The sequence below is a fragment of the Balaenoptera acutorostrata genome, chromosome 2 (genome assembly GCF_949987535.1).
Source record: "Balaenoptera acutorostrata chromosome 2, mBalAcu1.1, whole genome shotgun sequence".
NCBI lineage: Eukaryota > Metazoa > Chordata > Mammalia > Artiodactyla > Balaenopteridae > Balaenoptera > Balaenoptera acutorostrata.
In genome coordinates this window covers 37,356,340-37,370,163 of record NC_080065.1, presented here as the reverse complement: position 1 = coordinate 37,370,163, position 13,824 = coordinate 37,356,340, and the positions used below count along the sequence as shown (strand labels likewise).

The 13,824-nt window shown below is 37.8% G+C and overlaps 1 protein-coding gene across 1 annotated transcript in view; it reads left to right on the top strand.

Annotated features, from left to right (window-relative positions):
• C6 (complement C6) overlaps window positions 1-13,824 on the top strand; it is a 97,831-nt gene that overhangs the window by 23,552 nt on the left and 60,455 nt on the right. Inside the window, exons 7-8 of the mRNA XM_057540347.1 lie at window positions 854-1,054; window positions 2,141-2,189. Coding sequence (XP_057396330.1) covers window positions 854-1,054; window positions 2,141-2,189 — 250 coding nt within the window. The remainder of the gene's footprint in view (window positions 1-853; window positions 1,055-2,140; window positions 2,190-13,824) is intronic.

The window sequence follows — 13,824 nt, the reverse complement described above, 5'->3', positions numbered from 1 at the left end:
ATTGCAAACCAGACAAGCATTTTTTTTTTTATTGGAATATAGTTGATTTATAATGTTGTGTTAGTTTCAGATGTACAGACAAGCATTTTTAACATAAAGAAGTACTCTTCAATCAATTTACTTTGCAACTTTAAAAAATGTGTCCATTGTTCTCTTCTTACCAGCAAAACCATAACAAGGATTTACCTTGGACTTGGCAAATACCTGCTCCACTCATAATTCAAGTCCCACTGGCTGTTTTTTTTCTTCTTCCCAGACCCAGTCAGGTGAAAACTGATAACCACCCACCCGGCAAAACCAATGGATTATTTGATTATTTGTCCTCTGTCTTGCAGACTTGGCCAGTGGAATGCTAATGCCCAACCTATGAATAAGACTAAAGGGTTGGTGATGGAACCTGAGCAGGGTAGGACAGGATCTGCCCTCCCCTTTTCTAGGCCTCACTTTTCTGAAAGATACCTTCCATTAGCTTGCAAATGGCATCAAGTTCACAGGCAGACTAAAAATAACTCTCTATTCTTATCACCTCACTAAATCTCAGTTATGGAGTCATTTCCTTGATAGAGGTTTCCCTGGTCTTGCCTCTCTGAGTTTTATAGTTATTTGTGACACTCCCCTTGGCAACACAACACTACCCACATTGAATTAAGTATCTGTGATTATCTTTCTTCCTCAATACACTTTGACTCCCTGAAGACAGGGAATAACACTATACCTCGTTCTCTAGCAAGATGGGTCCTCAACAAACCATTTACTGAATGCATAAATGAATGAATGATCATTGCATTAAGTGTTCACGAGTAACTCCAATATTTCCTAAATGACGTCTTACTTCATATGGATTTTTTTCCAGGTACAAACTGAAGAAGATGATTTGGAAACAGGTTTCTACGAGGATTTAATTTCTCTTGAAGTTAATAAAGATCAACAAGGTTTAGCTTTCAGCCAAGAGAAGAGCTCTTTTCATGTACCAATTTTTTATTCCTCAAAGAGAAGCCAAAGCAGCACCCAAAATTCTGCCTTCAAACAAGCCATTCAAGCCTCCTACAAAAAGGTAAAGAAATGGTTCCTGTTCTTTTTATTCTTTCCTGAAAATTAACACCAATTCCAGCAATCATGCAAGGAGAAAGAGAGAGTTTTTAATATCAAATGAATAGAATTTCTAACACAGATTTAAACAGACTTACTTTTTTGTGGTTATATCCCACTTCAAAAGTTATAGAGATAATATGTATAATAATGCTTCTTTTTTGCGTGCATTTGGCTATGTTTATGGTTCTGTTCTCTTTAACTTTTTTCTCATTATTTTAGGTGTATTTCTTATAAATCACATGCCACAAAATGTTCCTTTTTAAATGTGATCTGACAGTCTAGGGTCTTTGCTAGAGAAATTCAGCCAACTTATATTTAGTATCTCCCCTGAAATATTTGATCGTATTTCTTCCATCTTTAATTTTTCATACTCAACTTTGTTGCTGGTTTCCTATTTCTTTACTTTTGTTTTTTCCAGTCATATTTCTGTTTACTCCTTTTTGTACTTTTGGTTATTTTGGAAGATCTACTAAACTTTTAAATTCTGCTGGTAGTTACCTTTCTCTAGTTAACAAGCATAATTAAACATATGTTTTTCTTTTATCACTTGAAGTAATATCTGTAGCCTCCCAAAGGATGTTTTATTTACCTATTCCCCACATCCCATTCCAAAGATCTCCTTGAAAACATATTTGCTTGTCTTTCCCAACACTATCATCATAGGGCTCCAAAACCTCAGTTTTATTGAGGTAGTTCAAAATCTTTGTATTTCAAGTTATTCCTAGGATTCCTAGGAATTGTTTTGTATTCATTTATACATTATATATGTTCATTTGTAATTTATTCAGGTTCTTGTCTTCCCAATTAACAATTCCTCACATAACACTTATAAATTCCAAGTTCATAATCTGTATTTTATATTTGCATTATATTTTATATATGTATTTCTATATATGTGTGTATATGTATGTATATATATATATATATATATATATATATATATATATATGTATATGTATATATCCATCCCATATACTCATTACTGTTTCCTCTTCTTTCATCTTCCCTTTCTTGAGATCCTGTTCTCATTCAATAACCATATTTTTAGTATTTTCTTCAGGGAGGATACATGCAAAGTATATACCCTAAATCCTTATGTATCTACAAATGCCTACCTTTTCACTGAGTAATAAAGATAAAGAACATCATGGCTGGATAAAGGAATCTTGGAACATTGTCTTCTTTTCTTCAGAGTTGGTGGATGTTATTTCACTATCTTCTAATTTCTATTGTTACATAGGAAAAATTACATGTAAGTTGATCTTTCTTTTGTTTTCTCTCTGGAAATTTACAATTTTTTTATACTCTAAGTATTGGACTTTTTCCACTAATCTTGCCAGAAACTAATGGAACTCTTTCAGTATATAAAAATGCATCTTCATCCATTAATTTTTCCTCATCTGTTCCTGTTTCTTTTATTATTTGCTTGTAAAATCTCCTAGATATGTATTCCAACTCTTAAATGATTTAGGGGATAGACATTTTCTATTAGACATTTTTAGACACTTACAAGTGTCTTTTAAAATGGTATCTGTTCCTCATTACAACCACCACTCTAAGTAGGATTTGTTCTTTTGAAAGAGACGAATGGGGAGACTGAGCCATGAATCACAGAACCTGAGGGGAGAAGTGAAAAGAATAGACAGAGGTACCAACACCAGAACCAATGGCACCAACACTGGAGGGAACCATTTTATGGCTCCTCCTGTTTTTACCATAGTGCCCCTCATATTTTTTATTTATTAATCCATTCATACATTTATGTAAATATAAGAACTTATAGCACTATACAGATAATCTTTCCAAGCATTTCATTTATCTTCAAAAGAACCCTAAAAGGTAATAGTGGATTTTTTTTTTTGCTTTATTTTTATTTTTTAAATTGAAGTATAGTTGATTTACAATATTGTGTTAGTTTCAGGTGTACGGCAAAGTGATTCAGTTATACATATATATGTATATACACATATACACATGTATATATTCTTTTTCGGATTCTTTTCCATTATAGGTTACTAAAACATATTGAATATAGTTCCTTGTGCTGTATGGTAGGACCTTGTTGGTTATCTATTTTATTTATAGTAGTGTGTATCTCTTAATCACAAACTCCTAATTTATCCCCCCCCCCACCTTTCCCCTTTGGCAACCATAAGTTTGTTTTCGAAGTCTGTGAATCTGTTTCTGTTTTGTAAATAAGTTCATTTGTACTGTTGTGGTTTTTAGATTCTGCATATAAGCAACATCATATGACATTTGGCTTTTTCTGACTTACTTCTGTCTGACATACTTCACTTAGTATGATAATTTCTAGGTCCATCCATGTTGCTGGATAATAATTTTTTAATGTACTGTTGAGTCCAGTTGTGTCACTGGTGAAGTCAACTTGATACCAGTGTTCTTTGAATGGGAGACTGATCACTGTTTTGCTGAAATCCAAATGTACCACATCCATAGCAGAGGTTCAACCTCCAAGTGGAGGAATGCAGGACTTAGTTCCTGGCCTCTTCTCTCTAGCTGTCTCAGGCCCTTGGAGATGCCATCCAGACTCATGGCTTCAAATACTATCTACATGTTGATGAAGCCAAAATTTATGTTTCCAGCACTGTCAGTTGAACTCTATTCCAAGTGCTTGTTCAACATTTCAACTTGGATTTTAATAAGCAACTCAAAGACAGCATGTCCAAAACTGGGCTCTTGATATTTCTCCCTGCTGTAACTTGTCCCTTTCCCAGTCTTCTCCGTCTTGGGAAAGGCAATTCTAACTGTGCAAGTGGCTGTGAGTAAAGACCTTGTGGACATGATTGATTCCTTTCTTTTCTTCACATCCCTATATACAATCGATCAGCAAATCCTACTGGCTCTGCCTTAAAAATACATCCAAATTCTGACCATGTTCCATCACCTCCACAGCTACCATCCATGACTCAAGGCACTATGGCCTGGATAATGCCAATAGATATCCAAGGGGTCTTCTTCCTTCATCTTTAACTGTCTTTCAGTCTATTTTCAACAGAGCAGCCAGAGTGATACCAACTGGATACTGGCTATAAATCATACCATTCTGCTGCTCAAACCCTCAAAGATTAAAAGCTTAAGTCTATCCATTGACCTACAAGACCCCTCATTATTTTTCTGCCTTCATCCCTCATTATTCTCCCCTGTCCTCATTCAATTCAGCTTATAATGCCTCCTCACTGTTCCTCAAACACAGGCTGGTCACACCCTTACCCCAGGACCTTTGCACAAGCTGTTCCATCTACAAGCTTTCCCCTGAGATTTATGCTTGCCTTCCTTTCATTTTTTTTTTTTTAACTGGAGTATAGTTGGTTTACGCTGCTGTGTCAGTTTCTGCTGTATAGCAAAGTGAATCAGCCATACGTATACATATATCCCCTCTTTTTTGGATTTCCTTCCCATTAAGGTCACACAGAGCACCAAATAGAGTTTCCTGTGCTATACAGTAGGTTCCCATTAGTTATCTATTTTATGCGTAGTAGTGTATATATGTCCATTCCAATCTCCCAATTCATCTCACCCCCTATTTCCCCCTTGGTATCCATACCTTTGCTCTCTACGTCTCTGTCTCTATTATTGCTTTGCAAATAAGATCATCAATACCATTTTTCTAGATTCCACAAATATGCATTAATATGCCATATTTGTGTTCTCTTTCTGACTTACTTCACTCTATATGACAGTCTCTGGGTCCATCCACATCTCTACAAATGACCCAATTTCATTCCCTTTTATGACTGAGTAATATTCCATTGTATATACATACCACATCTTCTTTATCCATTGCTCTGTTGATGGACATTTAGGTTGCTTCCATGACCTGGCTATTGTAAATAGTGCTGCAATGAACACTGTGGTGCATGTGTCTTTTTTTTTTTTTTTTTTTGGGGGGGGGGTGTTTGTTTCTTTAATATTGAGCTGAATGAGCTGTTTATATATTTTGGAGATTAATCCTTTGTCCGTTGATTCATTTGCAAATATTTTCTCCCATTCTGAGGGTTGTCTTTTCGTCTTGTTTATGGTTTCCTTTGCTGTGCAAAAGCTTTGAAGTTTCATTAGGTCCCACTTGTTTATTTTTGTTTTTATTTCCATTACTCTAGGAGGTGGATCAAAAAAGATCTTGCTGTGATTTATGTCAAAGAGTGTTCTTCCTATGTTTTCCTCTAAGAGTTTTATAGTGTCCAGTCTTATATTTAGGTCTCTAATCCATTTTGAGTTTATTTTTGTGTATGGTGTTAGGGAGTATTCTAATTTCATTCTTTTACATGTAGCTGTCCAGTTTTCCCAGCACCACTTATTGAAGAGACTGTCTTTTCTCCATTGTATATCTTTGCCTCCTTTGTCATAGATTAGTTGACCATAGGTGCGTGGGTTAATCTCTGGGCTTTCTATCTTGTTCCATTGATCTATGTTTCTGTTTTTGTGCCAGTACCATATTGTCTTGATTACTGTAGCTTTGTAGTATAGTCTGAAGTCAGGGAGTCTGATTCCTCCAGCTCCATTTTTTTGCCTCAAGACTGCTTTGGCTATTCGGGGTCTTTTGTGTCTCCATACAAATTTTAAGATGATTTGTTCTAGCTCCATAAAAAATGCCATTGGTAATTTGATAGGGATTGCATTGAATCTGTAGATTGCTTTGGGTAGTATACTCATTTTCACAATGTTGATTCTTCCAATCCAAGAACATGGTGTATCTCTCCATCTGTTGGTATCATCTTTAATTTCTTTCATCAGTGTCTTATAGTTTTCTGCATACAGGTCTTTTGTCTCCCTAGGTAGGTTTATTCCTAGGTATTTTATTCTTTTTGTTGCAATGGTAAATGGGAGTGTTTCCATAATTTCTCTTTCAGATTTTTCATCATTAGTGTATAGGAATGCAAGAGATTTCTGTGCATTAATTTTGTATCCTGCAACTTTACCATATTCATTAATTAGCTCTAGCAGTTTTCTGGTGGCAGTTTTAGGATTCTCTATGTATAGTATCATGTCATCTGCAAACAGTGACAGTTTTACTTCTTCTTTTCCAATTTGTATTCCTTTTATTTCTTTTTCTTCTCTGATTGCCGTGGCTAGGACTTCCAGAACTATGTTGAATAATAGTGGTGAGAGTGGACATCCTTGTCTCGTTCCTGATCTTAGAGGAAATGCTTTCAGTTTTTCACCATTGAGAATGATGTTTGCTGTGGGTTTGTCATATATGGCCTTTATTATGTTGAGGTAGGTTCCCTCTATGCCCACTTTCTGGAGAGTTTTTATCAGAAATGGGTGTTGAATTTTGTCAAAAGCTTTTTCTGCATCTATTGAGATGATCATATGGTTTTTATTCTTCAATTTGTTAATATGGTGTATCACATAGATTGATTTGCGTATATTGAAGAATCCTTGCATCCCTGGGATAAATCCCACTTGAACGTGGTGTATGATCCTTTTAATGTGTTGTTGGATTCTGTTTGCTAGTATTTTGTAGAGGATTTTTGCATCTATATTCATCAGTGATATTGGTCTGTAATTTTCTTTTTTTGTAGTGTCTTTGTCTGGTTTTGGTATCAGGGTGATGGTGGCCTCATAGAATGAGTTTGGGAGTATTCCTTCCTCTGCAATTTTTTGGAAGAGTTTGAGAAGGATGGGTGTTAGCTCTTCTCTAAATGTTTGATAGAATTCACCTGTGAAGCCATCTGGTCCTGGACTTTTGTTTGTTGGAAGATTTTTAATCACAGTTTCAATTTCATTACTTGTGATTGGTCTGTTCATATTTTCTATTTCTTCCTGGTTCAGTCTTGGAAGGTTATACCTTTCTAAGAATTTGTCCATTTCTTCCAGGTTGTCCATTTTATTGGCATAAAGTTGCTTGTAGTAGTCTCTTATGATGCTTTGTATTTCTGCGGTGTCAGTTGTAACTTCTCCTTTTTCATTTCTAATTTTATTGATTTGAGTCCTCTCCCTTTTTTTCTTGATGAGTCTGGCTAAAGACAATTTTGTTTGTCTTCTCAAAGAAGCAGCTTTTAGTTTTATTGATCTTTGCTATTGTTTTCTTTGTTTCCATTTCATTTATTTCTGCTCTGATCTTTATGATTTCTTTCCTTATACTAACTTTAGGGGGTTTTGTTGTTGTTCTTCTTCTTCTTCTTCTTCTTTCCTTAGTTGCTTTAGGTGTAAGGTTAGGTTGTTTATTTGAGATATTTCTTGTTTCTTGAGGTAGGATTGTATTGCTATAAACTTCCCTCTTAGAACTGCTTTTCCTGCATCCCATAGGTTTTGGATCATTGTGTTTTCGTTGTCATTTGTCTCTAGGTATTCTTTGATTTGCTCTTTGATTTCTTCAGTGATCTCTTTGCTATTTAGTAACGTATTGTTTAGCTTCCATGTCTTTGTGTTTTTTACAGTTTTTTCTGTAATTTATTTTAATTTTGTAGTGTTGTGGTTGGAAAAGATGCTTGTTATGATTTCAATTTTCTTAAATTTATTGACGCTTGATTTGTGACCCAAGATATGATGTATCCTGGAGAATGTTCCATGTTCACTTGAGAAGAAAGTTTATACTTTTGTTTTTGGATGGAATGTCCTGTAAATATAAATTAAGTCCCTCTGCGCTAATGTGTCATTTAAAGCTTGTGTTTCCTTATTAATTTTCTGTCTGGATGATCTGTCCATTGTTGAAAGTGGGGTATTAAAGTCCCCTACTATGATTGTGTTACTGTCAGTTTCCCCTTTTATGGCTGTTAGCATTTGCTTTATGTATTGAGGTGCTCCTAGTTAGGTGCATAAATATTTACAATTGTTATACCTTCTTCTTGTATTGATCCCTTGATCATTATGTAGTGTCCTTCCTTGTCTCTTTTAACATTCTTTATTTTAATGTCCATTTTATCTAATATGAGTATGGTTACTCCAGATTTCTTTTGATTTCCATTTGCATGGAATATCTTTTTCCATCCCCTCACTTTCAGTCTGTATGTGTCCCTAGGTCTGAAGTGGGTATCTTGTAGAGAGCATATATATGGGTCTTGTTTTTGTATCCATTCAGCCAGTCTGTGTCTTTTTGTTGGAGCACTTAATCCATTTACATTCAAGGTAATTAACGATATGTATGTTCCTATTACCATTTTCTTAATTGTTTTGTGTTTGTTTTTGTGGGTCTTTTTCTTCTCTTGTGTTTTCCACCTAGAGAAGTTCCTTTAACATTTATTGTAAAGCTGGTTTGGTGGTGCTGAATTCTCATAGCTTTTGCTTGTCTGTAAAGCTTTTGATTTCTGTCAAATCTGAATGAGATCTTTGCTAGGTAGAATAATCTTGATTGTAAGTTTTTCCTTTTCATCACTTTAGATATATCCTCCCATTCACATCTGCCCTGCAGAGTTTCTGCTGAAAAATCTGCTGATAATCTTCTGGAGATTCTCTTGTATGTTATTGGTTGCTTTTCCATTGCTGCTCTTAATATTTTTTTCTTTGTATTTAATTTTTGTTAATTTGATTAATATGTATCTAGGCGTTTTTATTCTTGGGTTTATCCTGTATGGGACTTTCTGCACTTCCTGGACTTGGGTGACTATGTCCTCTCCCATGTTAGGGAAGTTTTCAACTATAATCTCTTCAAATATTTTCTCAGACCCTTATCTTTCTCTTCTTCTGGAACCCCTATAATTCAAATGTTGGTGCATTTAATGTTGTCCCAGAGATCTCTGAGACTCTCCTCATTTCTTTTCATTTTTTTTCTTTATTCTGCTCTGCAGCAGTGAATTTCACCATTCTGTCTTCCAGCTCACTTGCCCATCTTCTGCCTCAGTTATTCTTCTACTGATTACTCTAATGTATTTTTCATTTCTATTATTGTGTTCTTCATCACTGATTGTTCTTTAGTTCTTCTAGGTCCTTGTTAAACATTTCTTGTATCTTCTCAATCCATGCCTCCATTCTATTTCCGAGATCTTGGATCATATTTACTATCATTACTCTGAATTCTTTTTTAGGTAGATTGCGTATTTCCTCTTCATTTATTTGGTGTTGTGAGTTTTTACCTTGCTCCTTTGTCTGCAACATATTTCTCTGTCATTTCATTTTGTCTAATGTACTGTGTTTGTGGTCTCCTTTCAGTAGGCTACAGTGTTGTAGTTCCTCTTGCTTCTGTTGTCTGCTCCCTGGTGGGTGAAGTTGGTCCAGGTGCTTGTGTAGGTTTCCTGGTGGGAGGGACTGGTGCCTGTGCTCTGGTGGATGGACCTTCGTCTTTTCCTTCTGATGGACTGGACCACATCAGTTGTGTTTTGGGGTTTCTGTGAGCTTAGTACAACTTTTGGCAGCCTGTCCACTGATGGATGAGGTTGTATTCCTGTCCTGCTGGTTGTTTGGTGTGAGGTGTCCAGCACTGGAGCCTGCATGCAGTTGGGCGGAGCTGGGTCTTGGTGTCAAGATGGATATCTCCAGGAGAGCACACACCGATTAATATTTCCTGGGCCTTGGAGTTCTCTGGTGGTCCAGCATCCTGGACTTGGCACTCCCACCCTGGATGCCTAGCCCCAACCCCTGGCGGGGAACCAAGAGCCCACAAGCTGCACAGTGTGGCCAGAGAAAAAAGGAAAAGAAAACAAACAGATAAACAGAACCCAATACAAAAGACAAAAACAAACAGCAAAACAACACAAAAAAAGGAAAACAGAAGACAGACAAAACCCAAGACAAATGATAAAAACAAACCCAAATAAAAACAAAGAAATGACAAAAAAACAAAGAAAACAAAAAAACAGGAGAACAAACAAAACAGCTCAAAAATGAAAACAATCAAAGACTAATTTAACAAAAGCAAAAAATAAAAAACTAAACAAAAAAGAAAGCAAACTAAATAAAAGGCAAAGAAACCATAAAACAAACACACAAAATGACGAAAAACAAAAATAAGAACAAAAACAAGGAAAAAAACACAAAACAACAAAAAAGTAAAGTAAAAATAGAAAAATTTAAAAAATATTAGGGCTTCCCTGGTGGCGGGGCTTCCCTGGTGGCACAGTGGTTGAGAATCTGCTTGCCAATGCAGGGGACATGGGTTCGAGCCCTGGTCTGGGAAGATCCCACATGCCACGGAGCAACTGGGCCCGTGAGCCACAATTACTGAGCCTGTGCGTCTGGAGCCTGTGCTCTGCAACAAGAGAGGCCATGACAGTGAGAGGCCCGCATAACGCGATGAAGAGTAGTCCCCACTTGCCACAACTAGAGAAAGCCCTCGCACAGAAACGAAGACCCAACACAGCAATCAATCAATCAATCAATAAAATAAATAAATAAATAAGAACGTGAATTTCTTAAAAAAAAAAAAAGATTGACGGCTACCTCTGTTGAACCTTAAAAAAAATATATTAAAAAATAAAATATAAGACATAAAAACAACAAAAACTGAACAAAATGAAACAAACAAAAAAGAATAATAGTGATAAGAATATTTTCCTGGGACCTCCGCTGTCAGTGTCCTTGCTCCCACAGTGAGCCACAGCCAAAATCCACCTCCCCAGGAGGCCCTCCAATACCTCTAGGTAGGTCTCGACCCTCTGTGGGCTCTGTAGGGACAGCTCAGACTCTGACCTGGCCCAGCTTCCGTGTGTATTTGCCCTCAAAGTCCACCGCTGTTAAAGCTAGACAGGTCTCTGTTGTGGGAACACTCATTGTCTATTCAGGTATTCCACAGATGTGGGATTTACCAAGCTGATCATGGGAATTTAATCCACGGCTTGTACAGCTGCATGGAGTGATTTCCTCCTCCTTAGTCACACCACCACTGAGGCTCAGCTTTGGTTTTGGACCCACCTCTGCATGTGTGCCCCCCTCCGACATCTGTTCCCTGCCAAGGCAAGAGAGGGCAAAAGCCACACTTGATTGGAGCACACTTACTCACTCAGGCCAGGGAGGGGTATGGCAGCCACAACTGAGGTGTGTGTGAAGTGTCCATGGCAGCAGAGACCAACAGGCAGTTGCAACAGACTGGGATGCACTCACTCTGGTGGGAGTCCCTCCCAGTGCTGCAGAGGCAGGGGCTGGCATGTGGAGGCAGTGGCGGCCCTGCCCATTGAGCACCACTCAACAGTGGCACCTCAGTTCCTAGGCAGACCACACTTCCTCTAGGGGCATTCCTGGCCTCAGAGCCCCTCACTCCCGTCCCCTGTTGTATCTGTGCAGCCAACAGTGGTCCTTTCCCCAGATATGCTCTCTTAACCCCACACTTTAGCACTCATTCCCGGCCAGCACTGGCAGATTCCCATCTCAGGCAGGGGCACCCAGGTCTGATTCCCGAGGAGGCTTTGGCATGGGCAGGGCTCAGGAACCTGGAGCCTATGCAGGCAGAGGAGGCCTTGGATTGAGGGGCAGGTGAGCCTGCTCAGATGGGTGCTCCTCCCAGTGCCCGCGGAGGCCAAAACTGTTGGGTGGGGAAGGAGGTTGCAATGGTGGCCCCAGCCCTTGTGTGCCACTCAACAATGACTTCTTGCTTGCATGGTGTCCCAGACTTCTGCAAATTTTCCCGGTTGTGGAGCTCCTTACTCCTGTCCCTTCAGACTGTCTTTTTACAGCCAACAGCTGTCCCCTCCCTGGGTCCATGCTCCAAACCCCACTTTCCAGCACCCAGCCCCCCTCTGCACCAGGAGACACACGACTCAGTCTGGGACGTGCAGAGCTGTGTTGTAGACCATGTGCACAGTTCTTACTTTGTCCTGCCTTCCACAGATGGTCTGCTGCATTCCCCTTCAATCCTCTGAAGGTCCCTTTCTGTCCCAGCTGATTTCCCCACCATGAGGGGGTTTTACTGAGTGCAGGAACCTCTCCTCACCTTTGGCTTCCCACCAGGGGTACTGGTCCCTTTTTTGATTCCTCTTTTCTTTTTTTCTTTCTTTTGTCTTACCCAGTCGTGAGGGGATTTTTCTTGTCCTTTTAGGCATCCAAAGTCTTCTGCTAACGTTCAGCAGGTGCTCTGTGAGAATTCTTCCATTTGTAGATGTATTCTCTTTTTTTTTTTATTGGGATGTAGTTGCTTTACAATGTTGTGTTAGTTTCTGCTGTACAATGAAGTGAATCAAATATATGTATACATATATCCCCTCCCTCTTGATGTACTTCTGAGGAGAGATGAATTCAACATCCTCTTATTCTGCCATCTTGACTCCTCCCCCTCAGTAGTAGATGTTTTTAACACCATTTTGCAGATGAGTAAATTGAAGTCCATATATTTATTTTTAATTCAACAGAATTCATCAAATAGCTACCATGTGTCAGGCACTACACTAAAGTCCAAGAAGTCAAGTCACTCCCATGATCTTACTATGAGTAAATGCCAGAGTTGGGAATTAAAATCAATTGTCTAATTTTTTCTAATTGCCCACTATTCACATCTACCACGTTATATTTCAAGCTACTTGCTTATTCATTCATTCCTTTATTCATCATTTCACCAAACTCTGGAAAGAGTATAGCTCTGGTGATATGAGCATGTTGAAAAAGAATAAAATAAATTCCTTTTATAACACAGATTGTTAGTTTACTTTTGAATGGACTCTGGGTCATACTGTTCCCCTCACACTTACCAAATTATATTCTTAAGACAAGTTAGTGTCAGAATTACCAGGAGGTAAAAAGACACCTCCCCAGACCCTTCTTTTAATTTATTGATTCAGCATGTCTGGGATTGGGCATGTGAGTCTGGCTTTTTTCAATAAGTCCCCCAGCTTGCTCTGAAGCAAATCTATTATTTTATATATATATATATATATATATATATATATATATATATATATATATATATACCAGTCTCAAAAATAAGGTTTGCTTCACAGAATTGGTTTATAAATGTTTCAAACATGCTAGAGAACACTTGTAAAACCCTTATCTGTAGGTAAACATCTGTTATTTTATCTCTAATAGTCTGCCCCAAAGTGGAAACATTCCAGGCTATTCACAGTATCAGGTTCAAACATATGAAACTGCTGATATTCAACCATTTTTGACTTACAAGATTGTCAACTTTGTGTGGTTCAACCCAACATCTTTGATTAGATCTGAGCAGAATAAGGATATCTCAGGTTACATAGAAAATGCTACTGCAACCTCTCTTAATCTTCAAATAGAGAAAATAATGTCCCACAAACTTGAAAATCAATCCAAGCCCTTAAGTGGAGTTTAATGCTTTATTTATCTTGTCACTAAAAGATCTGACTAAACATTTGTTGGGCAGATAGTCTGTTTCAAGTCAAAATACCAGTTATCTCAGCAAGATTCAGTGCTTTTTTGAATTTCTTTACAAAATTGAACCAACAAAAAGATGGTTAAGATAAAGCAAGCTCTCACAGAATGTTGAAATAGACCACACATGGTTAATAACATACTGTCACATAATTTTTAGTCCAGAATAGCCAGTTCTAGCCATCATGCACTGACAAGTGGGGCACCATGGAGGTGCTTGTGCTACGTCGAGTTACCAAAATTTCACTTGTATTTTCCACAATTTCATTTTTTAAAGCAGCCTGGAAAATTTTTAACAACCCATTTCAATGCGCATATCCAAACAGGCACATTTCAGATATTCAGGAAGTAAGTGTGCTTCTTTCTAAAAGCACAATGTCCCTCTACTTTCCAAAGCCACACCTCCATGACAAAATTCAAGTATTAAACTTAGAATTAATGGACTCTTAAAATGTAAGCTCCATAAAGACCTGAATTTTTTCTTTGTTCACATCTATGTCCACT